Consider the following 27,832-nt stretch of genomic DNA (forward strand, 5'->3'; position numbering starts at 1 on the left):
TTTGCTCTCCTTTAGAACAGGGATTGTTTGTCATTTATCTTTAGATTTCTAGGGGTTTGCACAGGGCAGAACATAATGAATGCACATGATGTTTTTACTATGAATTTGTGAAGGAATTCAACTATGTGATCTTAAGTGAAGAGCTCTCATTTCTGAAAGATGTAAGTAATAATGACTGACCACCTAGTTCACAAGGTGGTGGTATTAATGAAAGGAGACATAGGAGAATACCCTGTAAACTGTAAAAATAATCACATATGAAGACAAGGCAGATGGATTATGTCCCGTCATTGTCCAACCCAGTGGATGGTATTACCACAGTGCCTACCCCAGAGTAAGTACTCAAACAATGTCTGACAAGGAACTTGAACCTTAATTTACCATGAGCAGCATGGTGCTCAATTTCACTAAATTCTCACTTCAACCCTATAAAGTAAAGATACTGTGTGCGTGCATGTGTGTGTGTGTGTGCGCGTGTGTGTACATGTGTGCGTGTGTGTGCGCGCGTGTGTGTACATGTGTGCGTGTGTGTGTGCGCGTGCGTGTGTGTGCACGCGCATGTGTGTGTGTGTGTGTGTGTGTGTGCATGCGTGCGCACTGAGTCGCTCAGTCATGTCCAACTTTTTGTGACCTGATGGACTGTAGCCCATCAGGCTCCACTGTCTTTGGGATTTTTCCCACCAAGAATACTGGAACAGGTTGCCATTTCCTTCTCCAGGGATCTCCTGACTCAGAGATCAATATTATGTAATACATGAAACAGCAAAAGCCTAGATAGATCAATGACTTGCCCAAGGTCACACACAGCAAGTTATGGAAGAGCTTGGACTGACCATGTGGGTATCATGTCAAAGTTTTGGTCCTTAACAATTAATGAGCAAGAATGAATGGGGGCAGTAAAAGAGAAGAGGGCAGAAGAGAATTTAATACAGAGGATTATAACTAAGGTAATGAATGCTAACACATAGGCAGCATAGAGAAGATATCAAACAATATTCCTAGGCATAATACATTTTTAAATCTAAGATATTTTCCTTAAAATAAACATTCATGGCCTCAATACAGACTCCTTAGGAAAACAACAAGCAAACAAGCTCTGTAATCAATTCCTTCAGCAAATTTTACTACCAAAGCATGATGAGTATGTTGAAAGCTCTTGAAACTGTCAGCATCTGCTTTGCTGGGGCTCCTCTCATCGGATCATTTATTTGACAGAGGAACAGCTCCAGCTTCTGCAGTTTTCCTTAAATTGCTGAGATTTTTCCCCCCAATTAAATCACCCATTGACAGCAGCAATTCTATTAGGCTACTTTCTTAACTCGGTCACAAAGCAGAAAGATAACAAGGTAAGGCTCGCAACAATATAAACCATGTTAAGAACCATCACTCAGTGGCTTCAGATCCAAATCAAGGCTATGAAATACAGGATGACATGAGATGTTGAAATGAAAAATAACAACCATGTTTCTCTGAGGCTCAGGCATTAATACACAGCCACATTTTATATAACAGTCAGCTCAGAGGATTAGTGAAACACAGGCTGCAAGGCCTGGAAACCCTCCTACCCACATTAAGCTAATTGAGTTGGAGACATCCAATTCATCACATTTGCAGCCTGATTTATAAGCAACTCACCCTGCCCTAGAGCAGAAAGTGAAATGTTATAAGCTAGCTATTCTCAAAATTTCAAGCCCAGCAACTCTGAACCTGTCAATATCTTAACGGGAGAGAGAAAAGGAAGACTCTAATTCAAGCACACTCCTGTGACCCTGATGAAAAAATAAATATCCAGTCCACATTTTATGACTGACATTTCCATGAAGAGTCAAGCCATGAACAGGAAACCCTCTGTGCCCGAATCCTATTCAAAGTGCGTCTTCATTTTAGGAAGTTGATGAGGTAATTTAAAGTCAGTTCTTTGCCGGGATGCAACTTCCATGCAGCATAAAGAAAACAATCTTATGACAGTTAAAAACCCAAATTCAGAGAGGCAAGATATTATAGCTCTTGGCTTGCAGAGCCGGGAAAAGCTTATGATACTAACTAATGAACACAGAAAACTGCCTCATACGTCAAAATCACTGAGAGGAATGGGAAGAGAAGCGTAAGTTCGGCATTTTGAGCCCTCTCTTGAAGCAAACGGGCTGTCTCAGACCTTCTGCTGGCCCGGGGGAACCTGTTGATCTCTGTTACTGAGAGCTGTCGTGGAATCAGGGGTGCCTCACTGATACACCAGATCAGAAATGGGTTGCCTTCTATCTTTCCTGACACTTAAAAAAGATTTCTTCTCAAGGACAAGCATTTATAAAGGGATGGAAGGAAACTGGAAATTCATTCCAACCAGAAATTCTTAACTTTGAGTCTGTGGTCCTGAGAGAGTCCACAGATGGGCTTTAAGTGATCCACCCTCTAAGTAATCATCCTTGAAATTTTATGCAAAAATTGTGTGGTATATATAAATTGCTGTGAAAGTGAAAGTGCTGTTCTCAATATGCCAGCAAATCTGGAAAACTCAGAAGTGGCCACAGGACTAGAAAAGGTCAGTTTTCGTTCCAATCCCAAAGAAAGGCAATGCTAAAGAATATTCAAACTACTGCACAACTGCACTCATCTCACATGCTAGCAAAGTAAGGCTCAAAATTCTCCAAGCCAGGCTTCAACAGTACCTGAACCATGAACTTCCAGATGTTAAAGCAAGATTTAGAAAAGGCAGAGGAACCAGAGATCAAATTGCCAACATCCACTGGATCATCAAAAAAGCAAGAGAGTTCCAGAAAAACATCTATTTCTACTTTATTGACTACGCCAAAGTCTTTGACTGTGTGGATCACAACAAACTGGAAAATTCTTAAAGAGACAGGAATAGCAGACCACCTGACCTGCCTCTTGAGAAATCTTTATGCAGGTCAAGGAGCAACAGTTAGAACTGGACATGGAACAAAAGACTGGTTCCAAACTGGGAAAGGAGTACGTCAAGGCTGTATATTGTCACCCTGCTTATTTAACTTCTATGCAGAGTACATCATGTGAAATGCCAGGCTGGATGAAGCACAAGCTGGAATCAAGATTGCCGGGAGAAATGTCAATAACCTCAGATACACAGATGACACCACCCTTATGGCACAAAGTGAAGAAGAACTAAATTAGAGACTCTTGATGGAAGTGAAAGAGGAGAGTGAAAAAGTTGGCTTAAAACCCAACATTCAGAAAACTAAGATCATGGCATCCGGTCCCATCATTTCATGGCAAATAGATGGGGAAACAATGGAAACAGTGAGAGACTTTATTTTGGGGGGCTCCAAAATCACTGCAAATGGTGACTGTAGACATGAAATTAAAAGATGCTTGCTCCTTGGAAGAAAAGCTATGACCAACCTAGCTAGCATATTAAAAAGCAGAGACATTACTTTGCCAACAAAGGTCCGTCTAGTCAAAGCTATGTTTTTTTTCCAGTAGCCATGTATGGATGCAAGAGTTGGACTATAAAGAAAGCTGAGCGCTGAAGAACTGATGCTTTTGAACTGTGGTGTTGGAGAAGACTCCTGAGAGTCCCTTGGACTGAAGGGAGATCCAACCAGCCCATACTAAAGGAGATCAGTCCTGGGTGTTCATTGGAAGGACTGATGCTGAAGCTGAAACTCCAATCCTTTGGCCACCTCATGCAAAGAGCTGACTCATTGGAAAACACCCTGATGCTGGGAGGGATTGGGGGCAGGAGGAGAAGGGGACGACAGAGGAAGAGATGGTTGGATGGCATCACTGATGTGATGGACATGAGTTTGAGTAGGCTCCCAGGAGTGGGTGATGGACAGGGAAGCCTGGCGTGCTGTAGTCCATGGTGTCGCAAAGAGTCGGACACAACTGAGTGACTAAACTGACTGATAAACTGCTGTTGTTGTTGTTGTTTAGTAAGAAAAGGACTCATAGTTTTATTTTGTTTTTGTAATTAATTTTTCAAAAAGGCTTATGACTTTGAAATGGTTAAAAACACTGTTGTCCAACAACCTATCTCATACCTGAATTATCTCTATAATATTTTATTGAGGATTTTCTAGCCTCTGTTTGAATACCTTCAGTGACAGGAAGTTCACTATCATATGAGGCAGCCCGTTCTACCTTCGGACTGCTTGATTGAAATAAATAAACAAATAACTTACATAGAGTTTGTCTTCTTATTGTTTACTCTAGAGGTCACAGGGCCTAGATAAATTATAGAGAATAGTCACTTGTGATAAACAATTCAAAGCCAGGAATGGCCATGTCCTCTAAGCTGTCTCTTCTCCAGGGATCACATCACTCAAGCCTTTGATGTTTCCATCTGAGATGATTTTAATCCCCTCACCGGACTATTTGCCCCTCTCTGGAAACACTCCAATTTGCTGCCCTTCTCCCTGAAATATGCTTCTCAGATCCTAATGCCACACTCTGGAACAGCACAGAATTCTCTCTCTTTGCTCTTGATATAACAATTCCATTACTGTGGCTGAAAACCACATTGACTTTTCCGAGAGCCCCATATACAGACAACTCCTTGAACTGACTTAAGCTGGCCCCTCAGGCTCCTTTTTCTTTATTGTGTGTTGTTCATTTGTTCCCCACTGATCATTCAAAAAAAAAAAAGTAGAAAAGACAAGGGAAAGGAAAAGAGAGACTAAAGAAACAGGAAGGGAAAGTGGAGGTAGCCGCAGGAACATGGCAGGGAGCTGGAGACGGGGCTTTAAGTACCGGGAGTAAAATTCAAGCCGACCAACAACCATCTTCTCAGTCTTAATAACTACCTTAAATGTGTTTAGCACTATCCTCAGTGTACAAATGTGGAGACTAGAGCTCAGAGCTCAGACTCTTTGTGACCCCATGGACTATGCAGCCCATGGAATTCTCCAGGCCAGAACACTGGAGTGGGTAGCCTTTCCCTTCTCCAGGGGATCTTCCCAACCCAGGGATCAAACCCAGGTCCCCCGCATTGCAGGCAGATTCTTTACCAGCTGAGCCCCAGGGAAGCCCATTGTTCACAGAGGCTCAGTGATTTCTTAAAGAGCACACTTCTGACACCCAGCCCACACCGCACAGTAGCTCTGGTAAAGTACCTGATAAGCTAACATCGCCACTGTGTAGGCTGGTCTTTTAGATATGGCTTCTTTAAAATTTGTTTTTAAAGAGCTATTTCATCAGCAGTTACACAAATATTCAAAGCCATCTCTGAGGTAACTAATGAAGAGGCAGACGCTATGCTTATTGAATCAAACTAATACAGGTGATTTAACTGGAGAGATTGAAGGTGAGAGATTTTTATGCATTTTCAACAACCTCAACTTGGCCCTTTGAGAAAGCTGAAAATTGGCATCAACAAATACAAAGTTAGCGATAACAATTTCTAGCAACATTTCCTGGAAATTGGAATAAGTAAACCTCTGTGACCTGCTAAGCAGAACACACCTGCTTCTTTCCTTTTCTTTAGAAATAGACAAATAAATTGTGGTCTGAGAATCTGGGACCTGAATTCCTGTCTCAGCTTTGGCATTAGCTGTGTGTCTGACCAGGGAAAATCTCACAACCGATCTTACTCGTGGTTTCTTTATGTGTAAAATAACAGAGTTAGACTTAATATTTCGCATGTTCCTGCTCAGTTCTAAGCTCTCTAGTTCTGTGGATTTACTATTGAATATCATGTCATCTGGCACCTTGGGGAACTTACCGCCTGGGTCTATGCAGTTCATTCTCTAAGTTGTATCAGGGTCACATGCTGTTTGAAGAGGAGCCCCCTATTCTGACTCATATAAATATGCTCAATGTCTAGTAGCAGCTCCGCTTTAATTATTCATAATAGAGAAATGAAGCCTATTTTAGAAAGTCTATATGCAAGTTTTATATCGCTTGTTTATAATTAAAAGCTGGTTATATAGATCATTCTCTGAGAAAATAAACCACCAGTAAAACAACTTATTCAATTCCTTCCCTCATAATGCATGCATGCTTGGTTGAGTCAGTCATGTCCCATTCTTTGAGACCATCAGGCTCCTCTGTCCACAGGATTCTGCAGGCAAGAATACTGGAGAGGGTTGCCATGCCCTCTTCCAGGGGGTCTTCCTGAATCAGGGGTTGAACCCGCATCGCTGACATCCTTGTATTGGCAGGTGGGTTCTTTACCACTAGCGCCACCTGGGAAGTCCTCCCATGTAATATGAGAAGATAAAACCAGAACATTTCTAGAGTACCCGATCTGGAGGTTCAATCACTAGAATTTCAAAATGGTTTTTCTTTTTTTTTTTTTTTTTGAGAGCAAATAAAGCTTTATTTTATTTGAAATGACTTCCACATGTGCCCTGTGGCCCATAGGTGGGGCTGAAGGAGACTGTCCTGCATTGGTGCTACAGGCAAAGTGACTTCAAGAAGAGCCTCTAGGATGCATTTTAAATGCACTTACCTGTGACCCCAAATTGGCCACAAGTTCAAACACACTCTGCCAACAAAGAAGGAACAGATCACCTGTCTTCAGTGATTTCGGTGAGTCAGTTGGCCTGGGGCGGGGTGGGGTTGGGGGAAGACATACTGGGTGTGCAGCGTTGGGGTTAAATTCACTCCCTTGACTCTGGCAACTCCTCTGAGAGTTGGGGAAAATCAATTCAACTTTCTCTACCATATTTCCTCGTAGAACATTCTCCCTTAAATAAATATTATGAGGCTTCTTTTGTTTATGTCTATAGAGGAATTTAAAAACTGCCTCCTGGAATGCCATTCATACTTAGTAAGGTTATATAAATCCTTAGCTGTATAGTTTCTGTTCACTGCATGATTCATATGCATCTAGGTTTTCTTAATGTATTTAAGTTCTTCACAGAGAAAGGCTCTATTTCTTACTTCCTTTACTGTCTCTCATGGTGTTTAGTAAAGTTCTAGCAACACACATGGCAATCATTCAGTAAACACTGGCATCATGGAGTTCAAGACTGCAGTTTTCAATGTTAGCGGGTGACAAAGTCACCTGGAGAGGAAATAAAAATGCAGAGCCCAGGATTGGTGAAGGGCTGCGGGACTCTCTGGACCCTCTGGACCCTCTGGACTCTCTGGACCCTCTGGACCCTCTGGACTCTCTGGACCCTCTGGACTCTCTGGACTCTCTGGACTCTCTGTCCAGACTCTCTGATACACAATCACATTTCAGAACTTCCTGTTTAAGTGTCTCAATTGGTACCGGCAGCAACAACCGACACTCGATAGAGAAAATAGCAGAGCAATGGTTAATATTATAAAGTGTTCAAATTTCAGGCTCTGCCACTTCTGACCAATGTGTTTTTAGGAAATGATGTAACTTTTCTGGCCTTAAGGTTTTCTTCCTTACTTACCCACCTCCTGTACTGTGGGAAAACTGGACCAGATCAGTGGCCTCCTGGCTTTCTTGACCTTGATTACAGTCAGAAATATACATTGTGAGCCAGAACACATCCACATTTAACTGAAGCACAGGCTTCTACTTTTGATGTACACTCATATTTCCTATTGTTCTTTTATTCTAGTCTAAAATTACCAAATAAATTGATTTCACATTTGATAGTAAGTCAGTTGCAGTTTGAAAATCCTGGACATGATGATTTCTACTATCCCCTTCAGTTTTACAATATATGGTTCTCATTTTCTGGTAAATAAATTTAGCACTGTGACTAAGAGTGAGGGGTCTGATGTCAGACTTGCTACATTCATACCCTGGATCTAAGAAGAATTAAATGTGTAACCTTAGAAAAGCTTTTCTTCCTTCTCAGCACCCACTTTTCTTTTCTATAAAGTGGGAATAATAAGAAAAGCTAACTTACAGGGTGGCTAAGTGAAATAACCCAGTGTATGCAAAGCATTTAGAACAGTGACAGCATATATTAGGAATTCCATAAATACTACATTTTATACCGCTATTATTTCTCCTAAAACAAACTCTATACAGAAAACTTGGTGAACAAATTCATAAAAATAAAACTTCACAAAACTGAATTTTAGACCCTAGCAGCTGCTTCATAGGTGCCCCGGCCCCTGCCAAAGGAACTTAGTAGTTTTGTTGAACAAATATAAATGGACAAACACAAACCACTGATACAAGCAAAATCTCCTTGTTAAAGAAAACTCCAGGCAACCTACACTTGATTTCAACAACAATAAAACTGTACCACACAAAATCATGCTAGAATTACCCCTTCCAGTTTAAAGAAGTGGGATTTGATCTGTATTTAGAATTAGTGAATTCTGATTATAAATACATTGCCAGACATAAAACAAAAACTGTTTCCATTTTCACAGGTTAAGAATATTCTCCAAACTTTTAATATAGCTAATGTGTGAATTCAATAAGGGCATTATATATCTCTATTTTATTGCCCAACACTTGCTAGGTATCCACTTGTTACTATGAAGCAATGCTTTTTAATTTTTAAGCAGTACATGCTTAAGTAATACAAAATTATATACCTAAATCAGTGCTTCCCACCAAGTAGCTACCTTGAAAGATTGATTATAATGTTCTAACATCCTCCAAAACTAGCCACAAAGCAGAGTACATTTCTTTATGCTTCAGCAAAGTTTTGTTTGGATCAGTCAAACCTGGCTGTGTTCCCAACTGATTTGCTATACTTTATTTGAACTAGCCAAAGGGACATTCACTTTCACATGAAAGGCAACAATTTTGAATAATATACCTTTGCTTAGCTGAGATGGGGGTATTCTGTAGTACAAAACCATTCTCTTAAAGACAGCAAATGGGAAAATATAACAAGAGTTCATCTCTACTGACAGTTCAAAGAGTAGATTAATCTTAAATTTAGATCTCTTCTTTTTGTATCCATATACAGTTTCTACTTTATATATAAAAATTATCATTTATGAACACCTACTAGGTGCCAAGTCCTATTCTAAAGACTTGCCACGTATTATCTTAAGTAATTCCTACAATAATCCTGTAAGTTCCAGGTTATTATTTACCATAGGGGAGAAGCCAATAGATTTGCTAAAGGACACAGTTAGAAAGAAAAAGAGCCAGAATTTGAGCCCAAGGTGGTCTGATTCTGCTTTCCCCTGTACATTATTGCTTTTCTGGATTAACTGAGAAAGAGTTAAAAAAAAAATCTAAAACTCAGTGGATGTCAACACTTACTTATGAATATATGCATGAGATGTGGAATAATGTATAGACAGATAGATACACACACACACACACACACACACACACACACACCTGTACATGCTTCCTGGTGGCTCAGATGGTAAAGAATCTGCCTGCAATCCAGGAGACCCAGGTTCAATCCCTGGGCCAGGAAGACCCCCTGGAGAAGAAAATGGTAATCCACTCCAATATTCTTGCTGGGAAATCCCATGGACAGAAGAGGCTGGTGAGCTACAGTCCATGGGGTTGCAAAAGCTTGGACATGACTGAGAGACTTTCACTTCATTTCACATATACACATATATATGTCTGTGTGTGTACTAATAAAAAAACGACTGAAAACACGCTTACTAAAGGGTCACAACTCTGAATTTCTTAAATGGGGGAGGAGGGTAGGAGTTATACATTGTTTTGAGCAACAATAACCACAGCGTCATTACCAACAGCAATAGTAGGCATCCTTCACTGGTGGGCAGCCTCTGTGAGCTTTACGCATACTACTTCTAATTCTTACAGAAAGCCTTGGCCATAGTGAAATCCTAGTCTTAAGAAGCAATGTGTTGAGTCTCGAGTTAACCCTTTAGGAGTAACTAAATCTACAAACAATCACTAATGACACCTAGTTAGGATTGTTCTAAACATTGCTCATTTGAAAAGAAAAAACTTATTACGCCTTTAATATACATAACAATTTAGTATTTCTTAGAGAAAAATTCATTATTGTTATCATTACACAGCTGGGAAAAATAAGAGATTTGGATGCCATTCTCCTGATTTATTTTTCCAAAGCCATGGTGGGGACCCATTAACCCCTGGTGGGCTAGCTCTAATGAACATTTATGAATTGCGAGATACTGTGGTAGGTCCCGTGCCCACCATTTTCTTCTTCCCTTTTTCCAGTTTCTGGCTTAAATACCCAGGATTATCTGAGGTATGCTATTGGTACACTTCCCAACTAATGATAATTGAAGCAAGAAATGTTTCATTTGCTTAGAGTTTTGATCAGGAGCGTTTGTGCCTGGATTCAGTATATGTCTGTCAAGGGTATATTTCACTCACATTTTCTCTCGCCAAGGTTCTGGGCCTGGAACAAAATGCATTTTTCACAAATATGTAAATCTCTGCCAAACTGTTCTTAGACTTTTATTAACTAAGAGCTTCTCAATTTAGCTTCACAAAACTGTACTTTTTTCCCCAAGACCAGATGCTTTCTGAACCATCAGGTCAGCTGCTTATACCATCTAGTGGAGAGAGACAGAAATGAACAAAGTTTACATTTTTGAAAATTTACTAATTTTCTAAAATAGCAAAATTAGCTTTGTTTCCTAACTAGTAATATTAATAAAAGGACTATGGCTAGAAAGGAAAACAAACACGTAATTTTCAGCTGATGGTCAGGACTCCATGACTGTTAGAGTCAATCAGCTTCTTTCCTTCCTCCCTCCTTTCCTCCCTCTCTCTTTCTTTCTTTCTCCCCTTCTCTCTCGTTCTTTCTTACTAAAATTAGTGGCCAGGTGAGGTGGTGCTAATGATAAAGAACACATCTGCCAATACAGGAGACCATAAGAGACACAGGTTTGATCCCTGGGTTTGATCCCTGAGTTGGGAAGATCCCCTGGAGGAGGGCAGAACCACCCCCTCCATTCTTACCTGGAGAATCCATGGACAGAGGAGCCTGGCTAGCTACGGTCCATAGGATCAGAGAATCAGACACGACTGAAGCCAACTGAAGCATTTATACATGCACAACAAGTACTGACCAGTCCATCCTAAAGGAAATCAACCCTGAATATTCATTAGAAGGACTGATGCTGAACCTAAAGCAATACTTTGGCCACCTGATGCGAAGAGCTGACTCACTGGAAAAGACCCCTCTGCTGGGAAAGACAGAAGGCAGGAGGAGAAGGGAGCACACAGAGGATGAGATGGTTGGATGGCATCACTGACTCAATGGACATGAGTCTGGGTAAACTCCGGGAGACAGTGAAGGACAGGGAGGCCTGGCGTGCTGCAGTCCGCGGGGTTGCAAAGAGTAGGATATGACTTAGCGACTGAAGAACAGCAACAAGTATTAAAAAGGCATTTAGTGTTTGGACAACTCGATTCTAGGCACTATAGAGAAGCCACATATTTTTCAGCTATAAGATATGATCCTCTTCTATGAGAAATGTATAACTCAGTTTAAAAAATAGAAACATTAGACTACTAAGGCTTGTCCATGGGATTCTCCAGGAAAGAATACTGGAGTGGGTTGCCATGCCTGCCTCTAGGGGATCTTGGCAACCCAGGGATCAGACCTGCTTCTTTTACGTCTCCTGCATGGACAGGAGGGTTCTTTACCATCGCCCCACCTGGGAAGCCCACTACTGCTTAAACACTGTGATAGATTACTCACTGCTCCATGGTCTCCTCGGTGGTCTTCTCTGTCCACAAGGCCCCTGACACGGTGGTAGTGTTTCCTGTGTTTCAGTCCCCAGCATCCTCCTCCCCTTTTGCTAAGCAGTCCCATTCATACCACCTCAACTACACAGAAAATGCCTAAGTCTTCATTTCTGGATCACATCTCTCCAAATTCCCAGATCTTTATTTCAAACTGCCTGCTAAGCCCTTCTACTTGAGTGCAGCATATATAGCTCAAACTCAGTTATTCAGATCTAACCTCAGAATCTTTTCACCCCACCCTTAAATCTATCCTTCCTCTGGCATTCTTGATTACCTTCTATGATACTTTCCCTATGCAACTGGTCAAATTTTTTTTTTAAAAATGTGTGAATTAACCTCCATTTCTTTCTCTCCTCTATCTTCTATACTCAATGGGTCTCAAGTTCCTGATGGTATCTTTTCCTCAGTAATCTTATTAGTTTATTCCATCCTCCATCCCCAATGTCTCTGCTGTATCTCAGAGCATGTCCACCTGTTGCATTTTGCCTGATGTCCTTGACTGCGATACACCCTTTTCTTGTTTTTCTTCCAATCTGCTGCATGACATGACTAATGGTCTAATTTGCAACTCTGACTAGGAGTCTCCTCTTTTTAAATTGCATAGTCATTCCTCATTACCTACAAGGTGAAGTCCAGTCTCCACAGCAGGCCCTTCATTACCTGTTCCCATCCATCTCCCTTGTTTGAAGACATGCTTTGGACCCACTTCTGTATACCTTCTTAGTCCTTACATTCCATCTCTCTGCCCCACTCAATTCTAAATAAAAATGTCTGCCATTTCTAGAATTCTTCCATACTGATATGTAACTGCTGGAATCTAGGACAACCCTGACCAATCTGCTTTGTCTCCAACTTCCTTCAAGTAAAAAATAACCTCCCATATACTGCTTTCTCTGACCACATCAGTCCCCAGATCTCTAGCTCAGAAAAATATTAAAGCACTTCTCTAGGTCTTGGGAGAATTTTCCTCTCCTTTGTTCCTTTCTTCATTGCACACAAGAAGACATGTTGCATGTATACATCTATCTATTGCATGTAAGCAACTAGAAGGCATATTCCTCTTTGTGTCCTCCAGGAATAACATAGAGCCCCACATATAGGAGAAGGTCGAAGAGATTTTACTGTACAAATGAATGAATAAATAAATGAATCAATCAATATTCATAAGAGGTTCTGTTCATATTAAGCTTCACTGCATTTCAGAAATGCTAGATGATTTTCCTGAGGTTACCCTGCCAGAAATTGCAGAGTCAGGATTCAAAAATCTATTTTTTGGCTCCAAAGCCCATGATGTTTTACAATAACCACACTACTTTCTGCCTGGAAGCAATGAAAACCTGGATTGGGATAGTAGATGTGGATAAAATGAGGAAGGTGAGAACAGTCAGACATTTGAAAACCAATGAGCGATTACAATGAAAAAAAATCCATAAGAAACATCGAAGTTTCTCATTTAGAATATTAGTATAATACTATTACATACTAATATCAAAACATCAATAGCAGTAAGGATAGCTACCATTTTTGCATATTTCTTATGTGTCACACTGAGCTCTTTGTAGAGTTCAAAACTCAAAGAAATATCAATGAATGCCATTATTTTACAAATTAAAGAAACTGAGGCTTAAGGCAGTTAAGAAAAACTTGAGAGAGCTCACACAGCTAATAATTAGAGGGCCAGACATTTGATCTGATTGAGTCTGATTCTAAGGCCAGGATGAATTTTTATGTTAAACTTTTCTATTGGTTGTACTAGCGATCGTCTATGTATCTATTATGTTAATAGTATTTTCAGAAGTGTATATATACAAACAAAAAAACAAAAAATAATTTTATTTGGAAGAAAGGGTCTCATGACCAAACATGTTTGGAAAATAGTGTATTAACCATGTCCCCACCTTAGAAGTTTATATTGCATAATATCTTACTAATGACTGAGAAATTCTTCAATAAAGTTAATGGATCTAACCTCTCAAATGTTTTCAGCATTCATCCCTTTATTGTCCTTATAATGCTGACAAAATCCCATTGAAAATACTTTGGGAAATGCTGACTTAGTTTCACTGTAGATGCCAATGAGGCAGAAAGAGGAAAAATAAAAACAAAAATAAGATGTGGTCAGGTTTATAGGAGCTTATACATTTATTAGGAGCAAGATAAATGGAATAGCTAAAGGAAAACACAAACCTGACTCCACAAAAAATATTTAGATTAACAGAATAAGGTATACATGAAAAAGCTAATTATGCAAACTCCTTGTGTTACAGGATGTTATAACCAAGTGGAGTCAGGCAAGAGTTAATAGGAAAGACTTCATTGAGAAAGAAAATTTATTACTGTGGTTAAAACATACTTTCCTATAAGTAGGCTCTGGCAACTCTGGTAAGAAAATAGTTTGTGGAACAAAGTACAGTTAATCTTTTCTGCCTGCATTTCTGTATATTGGCTTCTTCATTCATGAGCAATCACTCCCTATAATTTCCCCAAATTTACCCTTCCCCCAGATTCCCCATTGTTTTCCCATATACATTTAACAAATGCCCATTTGTTCAAGATGTAAGAGTCTATCCTAACTTCTCATAGTCTCACTTTCCAGTAAATCTTCCTAGAATTGTTTATCTGGTCTCAATGAGAATCAGAAGACAGAATGTCATATTTATCTAATTAAAGAAATCCATACCAATCTATAAAAAAATAGCTTTAATCTTCCCTGTAAATAATCACTGATGGCTTTGACTATAAGATGTACCAACTTTTGGGGTACCTTAGGAGATGCTGCCAATTTTAATTGCAAGATGTCATTGATTTTAGGACACACTCAGATTTCAGATATGTAATACATGAGGAAATAGGTTTAAAATTGATGAAATGCTGTCTGTGATGATTAGGCAAGGGGACAACAGATGGAGAAAAATAAGAAGTCTGTGCCTTCATTTCTTGCTTATTTAAATATCAATGTCACCAATCCCCCAGAATTCAACTGTTCATACTGCCAATGATAAATAATTTAACAAGTATTTGTTGAAAGTCTGAGAATATAATAATGAATAAAACCAACACAGATTGACCTTGAAGGCATTCAAATAATGATGATAATATTGACAGTAAATTTATTAAAGCAAAACTAATAGTTATAAAAATTTCTGATCGAACAAATATGGTAACGTGAAACAGCATGGAGTAGCTTTGTTCATTTATTGATCAATGTTTGAATCTGTAACTTGTACAATGCTCATTTCTGAAAATTTTAAGATAGTTTATGAAATTCAATACATACAGAATGAACATTTTAAGAGCTGAATAGCCAAATAAAAAGGACAGAAGTAGACCTTGCCAGGCCCTGGGGAGGATAAGCATGAAGGGTGTGGTGTGGATGGATGTATTTGATTTTTCCGATGATACACACACCTACAGACTGTGGGGACTGTAGAAATGCAGAAAACTCTCCATTGTTCAAAACACAGTGTGCTCTCTTGCTGAGAAACAAATTCTTACACTCTCAAGAGATTCTTCAAAAGGGAACTAGCCCCAAATAACGAATTCTTGTCTTGGGAGAGAACATAGTCCCTTGGGGAGTTTACTACTGGGTAGATAGAAATATTTTAAAGATAGAACCTATTTCCCTTCTCTTTTCTCATCATGTTCCCATCTATCACCACTCTTCCCTGTTCTCATTTAGGAAAGTAAGTTTCTTACAAATTCACTTATATTTTGCATCTGCTTAACTTTTAAGAATAAGGTTATATGGGGAAAGGAAAAAAAAAAAGACCTTCAAATTTTACACACCTAGAGCCAAGGAAAGACAATTTGACCCTAAGATCTCTTTAAAAATAGCAGAATAGTTTAGGGGAAGGTGATATAGCACAGGAGTGATAAAGAATACAGATTTTGGAACCAGAAAGATCTGAGACACCAATGAGGACATTCCTTTTCACTAGTTCCATGATGGAAAGGGAACTATTGGATTTTAAAATCAGGTATAATGCCTCACTGAGGTCAAGTGAGACAAATAAAATAAAAGATTATAAGGTATTTGTCATGGTAGCAGGTTGATGATAATAAACAAAGTCAAAAACAAAGTTTGGTTGTGCTTACTACGTGCCAGCCACTTACTAAGCAATTTACATGTGTCATTTTATTTAATTAGTATAAAAATCTTATGAGATAAATATTATTATTACCTTCATTTTACAGAGGAAGAACCTGAGATAGAGAGCTAACAGATACTCTGTAAAAAGCACTCTGATAGACGCCTGAGGTCTCACAGTGCCTAAGATTCAGGAATTTGAATTCCTCTTGCAGAGTAAGGATGAGCAATACATCATTAGAACTCAGATTCCCTCAGAGAGCAACACGCATATTTAAAATCACACTTTACTGTCTTTTGTGTCTCCATCACCTATTACGATACCCATAGTAGATACTCAATTAATATTTATTGAGTTTATCTAAACTGAAAAGAAAATGCTCACGCTTTATTACAGGCCAGTTTCTTTCCTGGAGGATTCTAAGGCATTATCTGAAGAGAACACATCCCCATCTGGAGGCCAAGAAAACAAATTCTATCCAATTCACTGCTAAATTGCATTTCTCCTTCTAACCCCATACTTCACACTTGCCGAGGTGCTCTAATAGAAACAGGCTAACCAATCCATCTATCCGCCAAGCAGCAGGGGTGCTCCAAAGGCAGATGAATCTTAGAACTGAGGTTTCAGGTGCTACGCAGCAATGGGAGAAAGACTGTCAAACCTGCAACAGGGAGATTACTCAGCTAACGGTTGGGAGCCCACTAAACACGACATTTAAACTGTTCTCCAGCAATCTCACACTCTGTTCAGGCATGCCATCTGTAAATTCCTAATTAATACTAGAGAACCACATAGTTGTCTATTTTTTTTTTAAGACTCATTTTGATGATAATATTTTGATACTATTTTTATTGAAAAATAAATCTTTTTTAGGATTTATTTAAGATTTATTTTGACCATTTTTAAACTCTTTATTAAAATCCTCAGAATATTGTTTCTGTTTTATGTTTTGGTTTTCTGGTCACGAGGCACACAGGATCTTAGTTCCCTGACCAGGGATCAAACCTGCAATCCCTGCATTGGAAGGTGGAGTCTTAACCACTGGACTGCCAGGGAAGTCCCCACGTTGTCTTCTAAGTAGGATTCAGGGGGAGGTATCTAATTGTGTGTTTTATCTCCTCACTCTTCTTCCTTTTAATGCTTGACCCAAGAGCACCAGACAGATCAAAGAAGCAACAAGGTTGAAACTGTGCCAGGTCTAATGGAGAATTTGTACCCTCTTAGCCTATCTCTGACTCTAATAGGCTTCCTTTATGAGAAGATAACACATTAGATTTTAATCATGGCAGGTTTTCCAAACACTTGAACTGTGATAATATAATAACCTCTTCACGACTTGATTAGGGAATGTGCACTGTGACTATAAAAGTACATGTGCTTGAGTCTGATCATGCAGGGCCATGCCGGGGCCAACTCGTCCTGTCTCATGAGACGCTCATGTGCCATCTTTGTAAGTGCGTTCAGTAGCTTCAGGTTGGTAACCTGAAATCAGCCATGATGGCAGTGTATACACCGTGACATTGGCAAACGCAACAGATTGGGCTGTTTTCTTTTCTGGAAAAATTGTGCACATTTATTTCTATCACTATTTCCAATAGAAGAAAGGTACACAGACTCTTCATTAAGACAATCTAATAGTATATCTTGTTCAGCACAAACAACACTCTAGAGGGTCATGAGGGAAACCTCCTGGCCCCAAAATAGCTAACTCGCAGGCTGGGTGCAGAAGCCCTGGATGAGGTCACCTTTCCATTCTCTTTACAATACACTAGGGGACCACACTGCTTAGCTGGTAATTCTGAAAAGGAAGAAAAGCCTATTCTAACCTTGATGTTTCATATCAGAGATTTATTACTCACAGGTGCCTACTTTTAAAACTGACGTGAGAAATCTTCAACAAAAGACATCACTACAGTAAAACCATGAACACCAGAAAAATAAATAAATAAAGAACATAGTAAGAAAAAAGATAGAAGGGAGCAACTGAAACAAAATAAAGCTGAAGAAAACAACCAAAGTAGAAGACACTGAACTCTGAGATTCCTGGAGTCAAGAGATAAAGGGGAGAGAGGAAAGATTCCTTTATATCTGAGAGATGATCTTCAGAAAAAAACAAATTGCCTTCAACTTGAATAGACATTTTTCAAATGAGGCATGAAGCCGCATAACACATGGTATAATCCCCCAAACTGCATATGTTCAGATAAATAGATTATCAAGTATATGCTGAATATGTAACATACAAAATGAAGATCTGATAGTCTTTTTATTGCTTTGTTCATATTTTTTCACTGTTGCCAGGTTAGCTTTAGACTAGCCACCGTCATCCTTCTCATCTTAAAGCCATTGGGAGCTCTGCTCTAGAGCTGATTTTAAAAAGGACGTGGTAGGAAGAGGGAAAAGGCAAGTCGGGAGGACTAAAAGGAGGGGAGGCTTTATGAAGGTTCTTACAGGAATTCTTTCATCCAGTTAGAAAAACACCTGAAGTGCAACTCCTGTCTCTGCAGTCCAGTCTCCCAGCTCTGCCCTTTCTCAGTTTGCACTGGTCATTACTGATTCAGGATGAGCAATGTTTGTTTTTTTTTTTTTTTTTTTTGCAAAGATGAAAGGTGCTTAAAGCAGGAAGAGATTCATCTGACCCTGGAGTGAAATCACTGATTTCTACAGTTAGACTGAACCCTTAGAGACAACTCTGTGCTCTCCTGCTGAAGAAGGAGTCCTTTCTTCTATATCACCTCTAGGTCATCAGACAAGCCTGGATGATTTCTAGGGACAGGGAACTCCTGACTTACAAAACAGTATTTTTTGGAGGTAGCTCTAATTGACATAAATTGTGGTCTTATAATGATCCCAAATGTACATTCCTATTAATTATACACAGTGGTTGTGCTTATGCCCACCAATATGATTCTGACATGACAGCCCTAAGTATGAGAAGGTAAATCCCTGTTCTCTATGCTTTTATCTCCTCTTCTCCTGTCTGAGCATACCTATTCCCACCCATCAGTGATTACCAAAGAAAATTCTTTGGAAAAGAGTTCTTTTCTTTCTGGGAAGAAATGAACAATGAGTTTCAACAGCAATATATTAAATATTGACTGGAATTTGATAATTAGCCTGATATTCTAACGAATGTGTGGGAACCAGAATTAGTTCATTTAATAATGCAGGTTTAGGCTGCCAAGGTACTTAAAATGTACCAAATTTTGTAACTATATTAAACATAATATAACCTTTCTCTGATGTTTTGGAAGGTATAATAAGATCCCAGAAGGCATCAGGGCAACCTTCATGGCTACATTTTTTATTGCAACACAACTTTATGAAAGTGCCAGTGAAGTGAATGTTCTAGCTAACAAAATAAAAAGTTTTTAGCAATATCAAGGGGCTATTTGGTAATTTTTTTTTGTTTTGTTTTACATTTAAGTTCGCTCCTATTACATCATTGACTCTAGTTCCACTTTCCCTTTAATTGACTTTAATCAACATTTATAAGCTTTTACCCAAGACACAAAATCCCATAGCATCAGCAAAGCACAGTAAACTGCAACCAAGGAAGACAGAAAATTCTTAACTCTCATTTCATTGTCCCTTCCTGTCAAAATAGCACTTACCAAAAAATTGTTTTAAATCTAAGAAAAAAAAATGTAGAAAGCATTGGAAAAGTATGACACCAAATAGAATTATAAAATAGAGCTGTTGATGAACCAACTCACAGTTTCCTTTTTAGTTTACATGGTAAGGCAATTACTAGGTGCCATCATGTTATATTTATCTGGAGCCAAGCAAATAGAGGGAGAGAGACGATTTGAACGAAATCTTGATGTCCTTGTGGGCTCCGTAAATACACAGATCAGTGTATTTTCCCATTCAGTTTGTCAGTGTTTGGTCTCTCCTTGGCCCATGTGCAGAAACTAAAAGGATTTTCCAGACACTTACATAACAGTAAAAGTAACTGTCCTGTGTCAGGAATTCCAGGTAAACCTCCAAACCACAGAAACACCCTTTGGCAACCATGTCCCACTGTAGTGTTTCAAAAGAGCCCCACTTAAGCCAGCAGACATCTCCCTTAGCAAGGCATACCATCCCCTGTCGCCAGCTCTAAGAGCAATAGAACTGACCTTCAGAGGAGAGATGTGAGACTGCAGGACGTATCCATGGACATTTTCTATCTGAGACAGGTTCTTTTCTGACACGTGCACCAGTTCAGGGCCTCTTACTTCGTGGGTCAGTCGAGGTAAGGAATGATCATGTGGGGCATCCTCATCTTGATAGCGATACTTCTAGGAGAAAAGACGAAAAGAGAAAAAAAGCATGAGTGTTTGCAAAAGGTACAGTCTGAACTTCACGTTCTCACTTCATTTACAGCACACAGTGTGAGCCTATTGCTGACTCACCCAGCAGGCTTTGTTTCAGCCCCTCTGGGTGGTCACCATAAACCAGGTCAACGGCAAGCCACACTGAACCAACCATCAATGCCAACCGATGCTGATGACTTGTCTTTGTCTATAATGTACTATCTCTGTTTATAAAACATAGAAGCGTGATAACAAATGAGACTGAGACAATTTACCTAAGTAGGTGAGGAGGTATCCCTCCAAAGGATCAGAATAGCTAAACATGTGCTAAAAATTTTACGTCAAAGGTGAAAAAGAAAAAAAAAAGTACAGAGCAAGAAGACAGAATTCTGATGCAAACAGTTGGGGAATCTAATTTTGACTCAGAAAGTATGAAAATTGTAAATTTTCTAGGAAATAAGGGATAAAATTTCTGCCACCTGCATTGTTTGTATTGGCCTCCAAAGAAAGACGGAGAGGGCAATGGCATCCCACTGCAGTACTCTTGCCTGGAAAATCCCATGGACTGAGGAACCTGGTGGGCTGCAGTCCATGGGGTCGCTAAGAGTCAAACACGACTGAGTGACTTCACTTTCACTTTTCACTTTCATGCATTGGAGAAGGAAATGGCAACCCACTCCAGTGTTCTTGACTTGAGAATCCCAGGGATGGGGGAGCCTGGTGGGCTGCTGTCTACGGGATCACACAGAGTCGGACACGACTTGAAGTGACTTAGCAGCAGCAGCAGCCAAAGAAAGAATATTTTCTTCCTTTCATATCCAAGGAGGAGGAGTGTTGATTTGGGTTAGTTAGACTTTAGGGCAAAGGTTCACAATTTTCAAAGATGGAGTTTTTGTTTAAAGAACTTAAAAATCAAGGCAAAAAAAAAAAAAAAAATGCCTGTATTATATTGAGAGGATTCCCTGAGGGGAAACAGATAATCGTTCCTTCTCTTGGTCCCTTTTGCTCTTTGTCATCCTCCTTCCATATGCCTGTAATAGTGAGAGCATCCTCTGTCAACTCTATATCCCACACACAACCCAGCTAATAAAATGTCAGTTTGCCTTGTTTTTCCTTTGATCCCTGTGAATGGCAAAGGTATATCAGGGGCAGAGGTCCAAACACTGACATAACACAACAGGTTTACCTGTAATGCCTACCACTCCCCAGTACCCCTTTAGTATCATCACCAACAGGTACTATTATCACATCAGGTTACTAACAACACATCTTCTTACAAAATCATGTTTATGTTTCTGTCATTTTTAGGTGAAAAATATGATTTCTTAGACATCACAGCTCTCCAGCTGACTCATAAACTAACAGTAACAAGAGGAACCACTCAGTTTTGGCAATTTAATCTGGAGCCCATTCTTACTCAGAAGTTGATCATCATTACTTGCATTTTCCAGGGAGGCTTTCCACAATGTTCCAAGCTTAATATCAGCTTCAAAACAAAAATTATAGCTGACAATATCATGAAGCAGTTTGCAAAGGACTCTCATTGATTTCTTTCACTGCAATTCTTCTTATCTATGATGCTCCATTTTACTTATGAGAGAACCGACATTTAGAGAGGTTAAGAGACTTGTCCAGGACCCCCTACGTACTGGTCATGACAGCCGGGACCCTGTCCAGATAATTGGAATCTGAATCCTCTTTCTACTCTCATGAAGCACCCCCCACCCCGCCCCCATTCCCAAAAGATGAAATCCAAGCCTACAGCAGCTTGGTTAAAAATAAAAAGCACTTCATGGAGGATAGACAACAAAATGAGGCTAGAACATTACTCTGCAATACTACTCTGCATTACAAAATACCATACTCTTATTTTCCTAACTCTATGAATAATTCGGGAAGGTCATCTGACTTAGAAACATGAATCAAGCTTAATATTCGTTCTGGATCAGTTATGTGGTGTTTACTGGAAATGGAATAATGTCACACACATGCCCAGTTTAGTGTCTCTGGCTTACAGCCTACAGCCCCTCCACATATCCTGCCCCTTCTTCAGTTCTCTCTCTGGGAGGCTCTGCCATCTCTGCGATCCCCCAAGCCAGCAAAGTAGGAGTCAGTGAGTCTCCATCCTCTCTTTCACCCCCTACCATCTGCCAATTCAATAAATCACTGAGTCTGCCTCATTTCTGTCTCAGATAGCTCTTGAGCCTCCTCGGTCCTCATCCGCCACCACCTCCGTTAACCACTGCCCACGTTCGAGTTTGCAGCTCTCAGCTGGACCACAGAAACAGCCTCTGGGCTGGACAGATGGCTGCCGAGGCTGCCCCTTTCCCATACATCCTGGCCAACAGGGGTCCCCAACCCTTGGGCCACGAACGAATAGCAGTCTGTGGCCTGTTGGGAACTGGGTCGCACAACAGAAGTGAAGCTTCATCTGCGTGTGCAGCTGCCCCCCATCGCCTGAGCATCACCTCCTGCCAGATCAGCGGCAGGATAATCAGGTCATGTGCTTGAATCATCCTGAAACCATCCCCGCCCCACCCCAGCCCAGCGAAAAAATGTCTTCCACAAAACTGGGCCCTGTGCCAAACGGTTCAGGACGGCCGCTGTACATATGCCGAGGGGCTGGCTTTCTGAACCTTACGGTGACAGAGTCTTTCTCTTTAAAACACCTAGTGGCTCCCTCTGACCACCCAACAGAGCTCAAGCTTCCTTTCCTCCTGAGAAGTGACCCCCAACACCACTCATGAGCTGAGTCTCCACTAGTGCTCAACTCTCCTCACCGCTCTCACCGCAGGGCTATGGAATAAACATAAACCATCACCATAAACCATTACCTCCAGTTTTAAAGGACTTTTTAAAAAGTTGTTAAATACACATAAAATTTACCATCTGAACTGTTTTAAGCATATGAAGGTGACTTAGTTGCTCAGTTGTGTCTGACTCTTTGCGACCCCATGGACTGTAGCCCGCCAGTCTCCTCTGTCCATGAGATTTTCCAGGCAAGAATACTGGAGTGGGTTGCCATTCCCTTCTCCAGGGGATCTTCCCGACTCAGGAATCCAACCTGGGTCTCCTGCATTTGCAGGCAGATTCTCTATCATCTGAACCACTAGGGAAGCCCCTTTTATGTGTATAGTTCGGTAATATTAAGTTTATTCACACTGGTGTGCAACCAATCTTCAGATTTCATCTTGCAAAACTGAAACTCTTTACTCATTAAACAACTCACCATTTTCTCACCTACAGCCCCTGGCAACCCCCATTCTACTTTCTATTTATATAAATTTGACTACTCTATGAATTTGACAATTCTACCTTATGTCAGTGGAATCACATGATATTTGCTTCTCATGACTGGCTTACTTCTTAGTGTCTTCAAGTTTCCTCCATAGTGTACCATGTTACAGGATTTCCTTCCTTTTAAGGCTGAATAATATCCCATTGTATGTATACACCATATTTTGTTTCTTCATCCATCTGTAGATGATCTGGTGATTGCTTCGACCTCTTGGCTATTGTGGGTAAAGCTGTTATGAGTATGCATTTACAAAAACATGTTTGGAACTATGCTTTCAATTATTTTGTAGAGATACCCAGAAGTGGAATTGCTAGATCATATGGCAATTCCATTTTTAGTTTTTTGAGGAATTTTTTAAGCTTTAAAAACTTTAACATATGTAAAGCCATATTCATGTCACTCATCACAGCCAGGAAGTGCTTGTGTTCTAAAACCTAAATATCCAAGAACACCAAAAGTAAAATTTTGCAAAGTTAAACTGATTATAGAAGCTCCTCAAAGATTCTTGCAGTAAGATTCAGCTGGTATAGAGAAAGATTTCATTCACAAAAATGTACATCTCACTGAATTGTTTGACAAAACAAATCAGGACACATATAATAAACTTGGTTAAACTTACATGGTACTGCAAAGAACTTATTTAATTATTTTCATAAAATTAAGACCCAATTTGAATAGTGACACAGGCTTAAATTAGACTGTAAAGTCAATCTTGATGCTCAATTAATGCTTTATTAGTAAAAATTGTTCATCTTAGCATTCATTGATCCTCTGGCCTCAATCTTGATATTACCTTTTCTCAGAAGCTTTCATGAAATGCAAATCTGAGGTTTTGTGGGTGTTCCCATAGCTACCTATACTCCCCAAATCACAACTTTTATCATGTTATATGATCGTGTATATTTTGAGTTTGTACATTGCACTATAAGGTTCTGTGAGAACAGGGGCCATTTGGGTCTAGTTTATCCCCATATCTTCAGTCCTTTAACCAAATGCCTGGCACATATGCTCAATAACTATTTATTGAATATAGTTATGACTGACAATTAAACAAATTGATGAATTGAGTATAACCTGCTCAAGCTACCAAGTAATTCTGGCTCCTGAATGCAACCTCTTTCATTGTAAAACATTGTCCACTTAGGTTTAAGCAAAAACAGACCACATCATTGGACTGACAATCTTAAAGGACATCAGATTCCTAAGCATTATATATCTCTCACCACATCTTTCCTTTCAGTAATATATGCTAAGAACCCAAACTGAATGTGAACCAGTTCTTGACCTTGAGAAGGCCACAAATTATGGAGTAAATAATACACAGGTTCAGCTAAGTCACATGTGCAGTGGTAATAACTGTATTACTGAGTGTAAACTGAGTTTTGTGTAAACAACTGTATTATTGAGTAAAAACTGAGTTTTACTCAGTGTAAACTGAGTGTAAACTGTATCACTGAGTGTAAACTGAGAAATGGGTAATCAATAGCTCTGAAGCTTTCCAGATTGAAAGAGGATCTAGAATGATAATAGAAAGAAACTGCTGCTTTATTGACTATGCCAAAGCCTTTGACTGTGTGGATCATAACAAACTGGAAAATTCTTAAAGGGATGGGAATACCAGTCCACCTGATCTGCCTCCTAAAAAATCTGTATCCAGGTCAAGAAGCAACAGTTAGAACTGGACATGGAACAATAGACTGGTTCCACATCAGGAAAGGAGTACGTCAAGACTGCACATTGTCACCCTGCTGATTTAACTTATATGCACAGTACATCATGAGAAATACTGGGCTGGATGAAGCACAAGCTGGAATCAAGATTGCCAGGAGAAATATCAATAACCTCAGATGTGCAGATGACACCACCCTTATGGCAGAAAGTAAAGAAGAACTAAAGATCCTATTGATGAAAGTGAAAGAGGAGAGTGAAAGGGTTGGCTTGAGGCTCAACATTCAGAAAACTAAGATCATGGCATCTGGTCCCATCACTTCATAGCAATAGGTGGGGAAACAAGGGTAACAGTGAGAGACTTTATTTTCTCGGGCTCCAAAATCTTTGCAGACGGTGACTGCAGCCGTGAAATTAAAAGCCACTTGCTCCTTGGAAGAAAAGCTATGACTAACCTAGACAGCATGTTAAAAAGCAGAGATGCTACTTTGTCGACAAAGGTCTGTCTAGTCAAAGCTTTGGTTTTTCCAGTAGTCATGTATGGATGTGACAGTTGGGCTATAAAGAAAGCTGAGAACCGAAGAACTGATGCTTTTGAACTGTGGTGTTACAGAAGACTCTTGAGAGTCACTTGGACTGCAAAGAGATCCAACTAGTCAATCCTAAAGGAAATCAACCCTGAATATTCATTGGAAAGACTGATGCTGAAGCTGAAGCTCCAATACTTTGGCCACCTGATGCAAAGAGTTGACTCACTGGAAAAGACCCTGATGCTGGGAACGATTGAGGACAGGAGGATAAGGGAGCAACAGAGGATGAGATGCTTGGGTGGCATCACCAACTCAGTGGACATGAATTTGAGAAAACTCCAGGAGATAGTGCAGGACAGAGAAGCCTGGTGTGCTGCAGTCCATGGGGTCGCAAAGAGTCAGACATGATTTAGTGACTGAACAACAAGAGGCCTAAAAAATACTCCTCCTAGTATCAGACAAGTGGTCCTCCTCCTTTATTTTTCCAGTTTTCTCCAAGAGATGACTAAGCAAAAGATGACAAGAACCAGTGAGAGGTGCCATATTTAACTCAAACACCAGTCTCCAGAGGAATCATTCTGATATGGTTTGGCAGAATCTCTCTGCTTAGATTTTAACCTCAGCTATACCAAAAAGACTGCAAGGAGATCCAACCAGTCCATCCTAAAGGAGATCAGTCCTGGGTGTTCATTGGAAGAACTGATGCTGAAGCTGAAACTCCAGTACTTTGGCCACCTCATGCAAAGAGTTGACTCATTGGAAAAGACCCTGATGCTGGGAGGGATCAGGGGCAAGAGGAGAAGGGGATGACAGAGGATAAGATGGTTGGATGGCATCACCGACTCAATGGACATGGGTTTGAGTAGACTCCCGGAGTTGGTGATGGACAGGGAGGCCTGGTGTGCTGCAATTCATGGGGTCGCAAAGAGTTGGACATGACTGAGTGACTGAACTGGACTGGACTGGATACCAAAAAAAGGTTTTTCTGTACTACTAAGACTACTATTAATATTAACATTATTAACAAAAATACTAATTCTAACATGAATGGTAATACTAAAACCATTAATAATAATTCACCTGCAATGCAGGTGACCTGGGTTCGATCCCTGGGATGGGAAGATACCCTGGAGAAGGGAAAGGCTACCCACTCCAGTATTCTGGCCTGTAGAATTCCATGAACTACACAGTCCATGGTGTCAAAAAGAATCAGACATGACTAAGTTACTTTCACTTTCACATTTCAGCAACTATTCTAAATACTTTACACACATCATTACATCTGGGAGATAGGTGTTACAATTTCCATCACCTCAGTCTTGGTCAGATGGGCATTTTTTTCCAAGTTTACATACCAAGCAAACCAGAATTGAAACACAAGTCTGACTCTGGAGCTAGAGCACCTCACTTAAATATTCTTCTAAATGAATTAGGACTCAACGATCTTAAGAGACTAATCATATCTTCAGGGAATATAACTACCAGGAAATCTTCAAGAGTCATCTGACAAGGGAGATTAAACCACTCTGCAAGAGGTCACACCCTGATTTAAGAATGGGCTCTCTACAGATGAACTTATCAATGTCTGCAGAGCAGAAATAGACACAGACGTAGGGAACAAACGTGGGCACCACGGGTGAAGGGGGTTGGGAGGAATTGGGAGTTGGGATTGGCATATATACACTCTACGTATAAAACGGATAACTGATGAAAACCTGCTGTCCGGCATGGTGGTTATGCTCAGCCCTCTGTGGTGACCGAAATGGGAAGGAAATCCAGAGAAGAGGAGAGGCAGGTATGCATACAGCTGATTCACTTTGATATACGGCAGAAATTAACACAGCTCTATAAAGCAACTATACTCCAATTAAAAAAGAGAAAAGAATCAGCGCTAATGTTCTGGGCAACTCTGAGTCCTCTCATTCCAGAGCTTACCCCTTAGTCACTGATGCAGGACTGGGCAACTTTGAGGGTTTCTGCACTTCCTTCAGAAGGAGGGTCACTGAGGAAGGCCTCTGCTTTGATATACGTGCCTTTTTCTTTCCTTCCCCTCAGCTCAGTCCACTGGAGGGGCCTCTGGAACAACAGAACTTTGGTAAACTGATTATATGTTCTCTCCTAGCTCCAATGGGAATTAGGCAGAAGTTCAGGCCAGAGAAGAATCTAGGTTCTGCCCTAATAATAATTTATGTTCCCTGTTGTAGCTCATTTTGTCCCTCACTTCTGTAACCCCAGGCTTCCAGCCCTGGACTCCTTCCTCAGGCAAATTTTTTCAGGTCCTGGATAATCAGACTGAATGTCATCCTCTCTTGGAAACATTCTCTGACCACCTGTTAAGGTTGAAGGGATGTCCTTTCTTTAGGCTC

General features: G+C 40.1%; 1 protein-coding gene across 10 annotated transcripts in view; it reads right to left on the reverse strand.

The window, feature by feature from the left end:
- DLG2 (discs large MAGUK scaffold protein 2) overlaps positions 1–27,832 on the reverse strand; it is a 2,226,746-nt gene that overhangs the window by 1,147,387 nt on the left and 1,051,527 nt on the right. For all 10 annotated transcript variants that reach the window (XM_061119788.1, XM_061119779.1, XM_061119776.1 and 7 more), the window contains one exon: positions 19,794–19,955. In XM_061119788.1, the coding sequence (XP_060975771.1) occupies positions 19,794–19,955 (162 nt within the window). The remainder of the gene's footprint in view (positions 1–19,793; positions 19,956–27,832) is intronic.

This window comes from Dama dama, chromosome 2, assembly GCF_033118175.1.
Source record: "Dama dama isolate Ldn47 chromosome 2, ASM3311817v1, whole genome shotgun sequence".
NCBI lineage: Eukaryota > Metazoa > Chordata > Mammalia > Artiodactyla > Cervidae > Dama > Dama dama.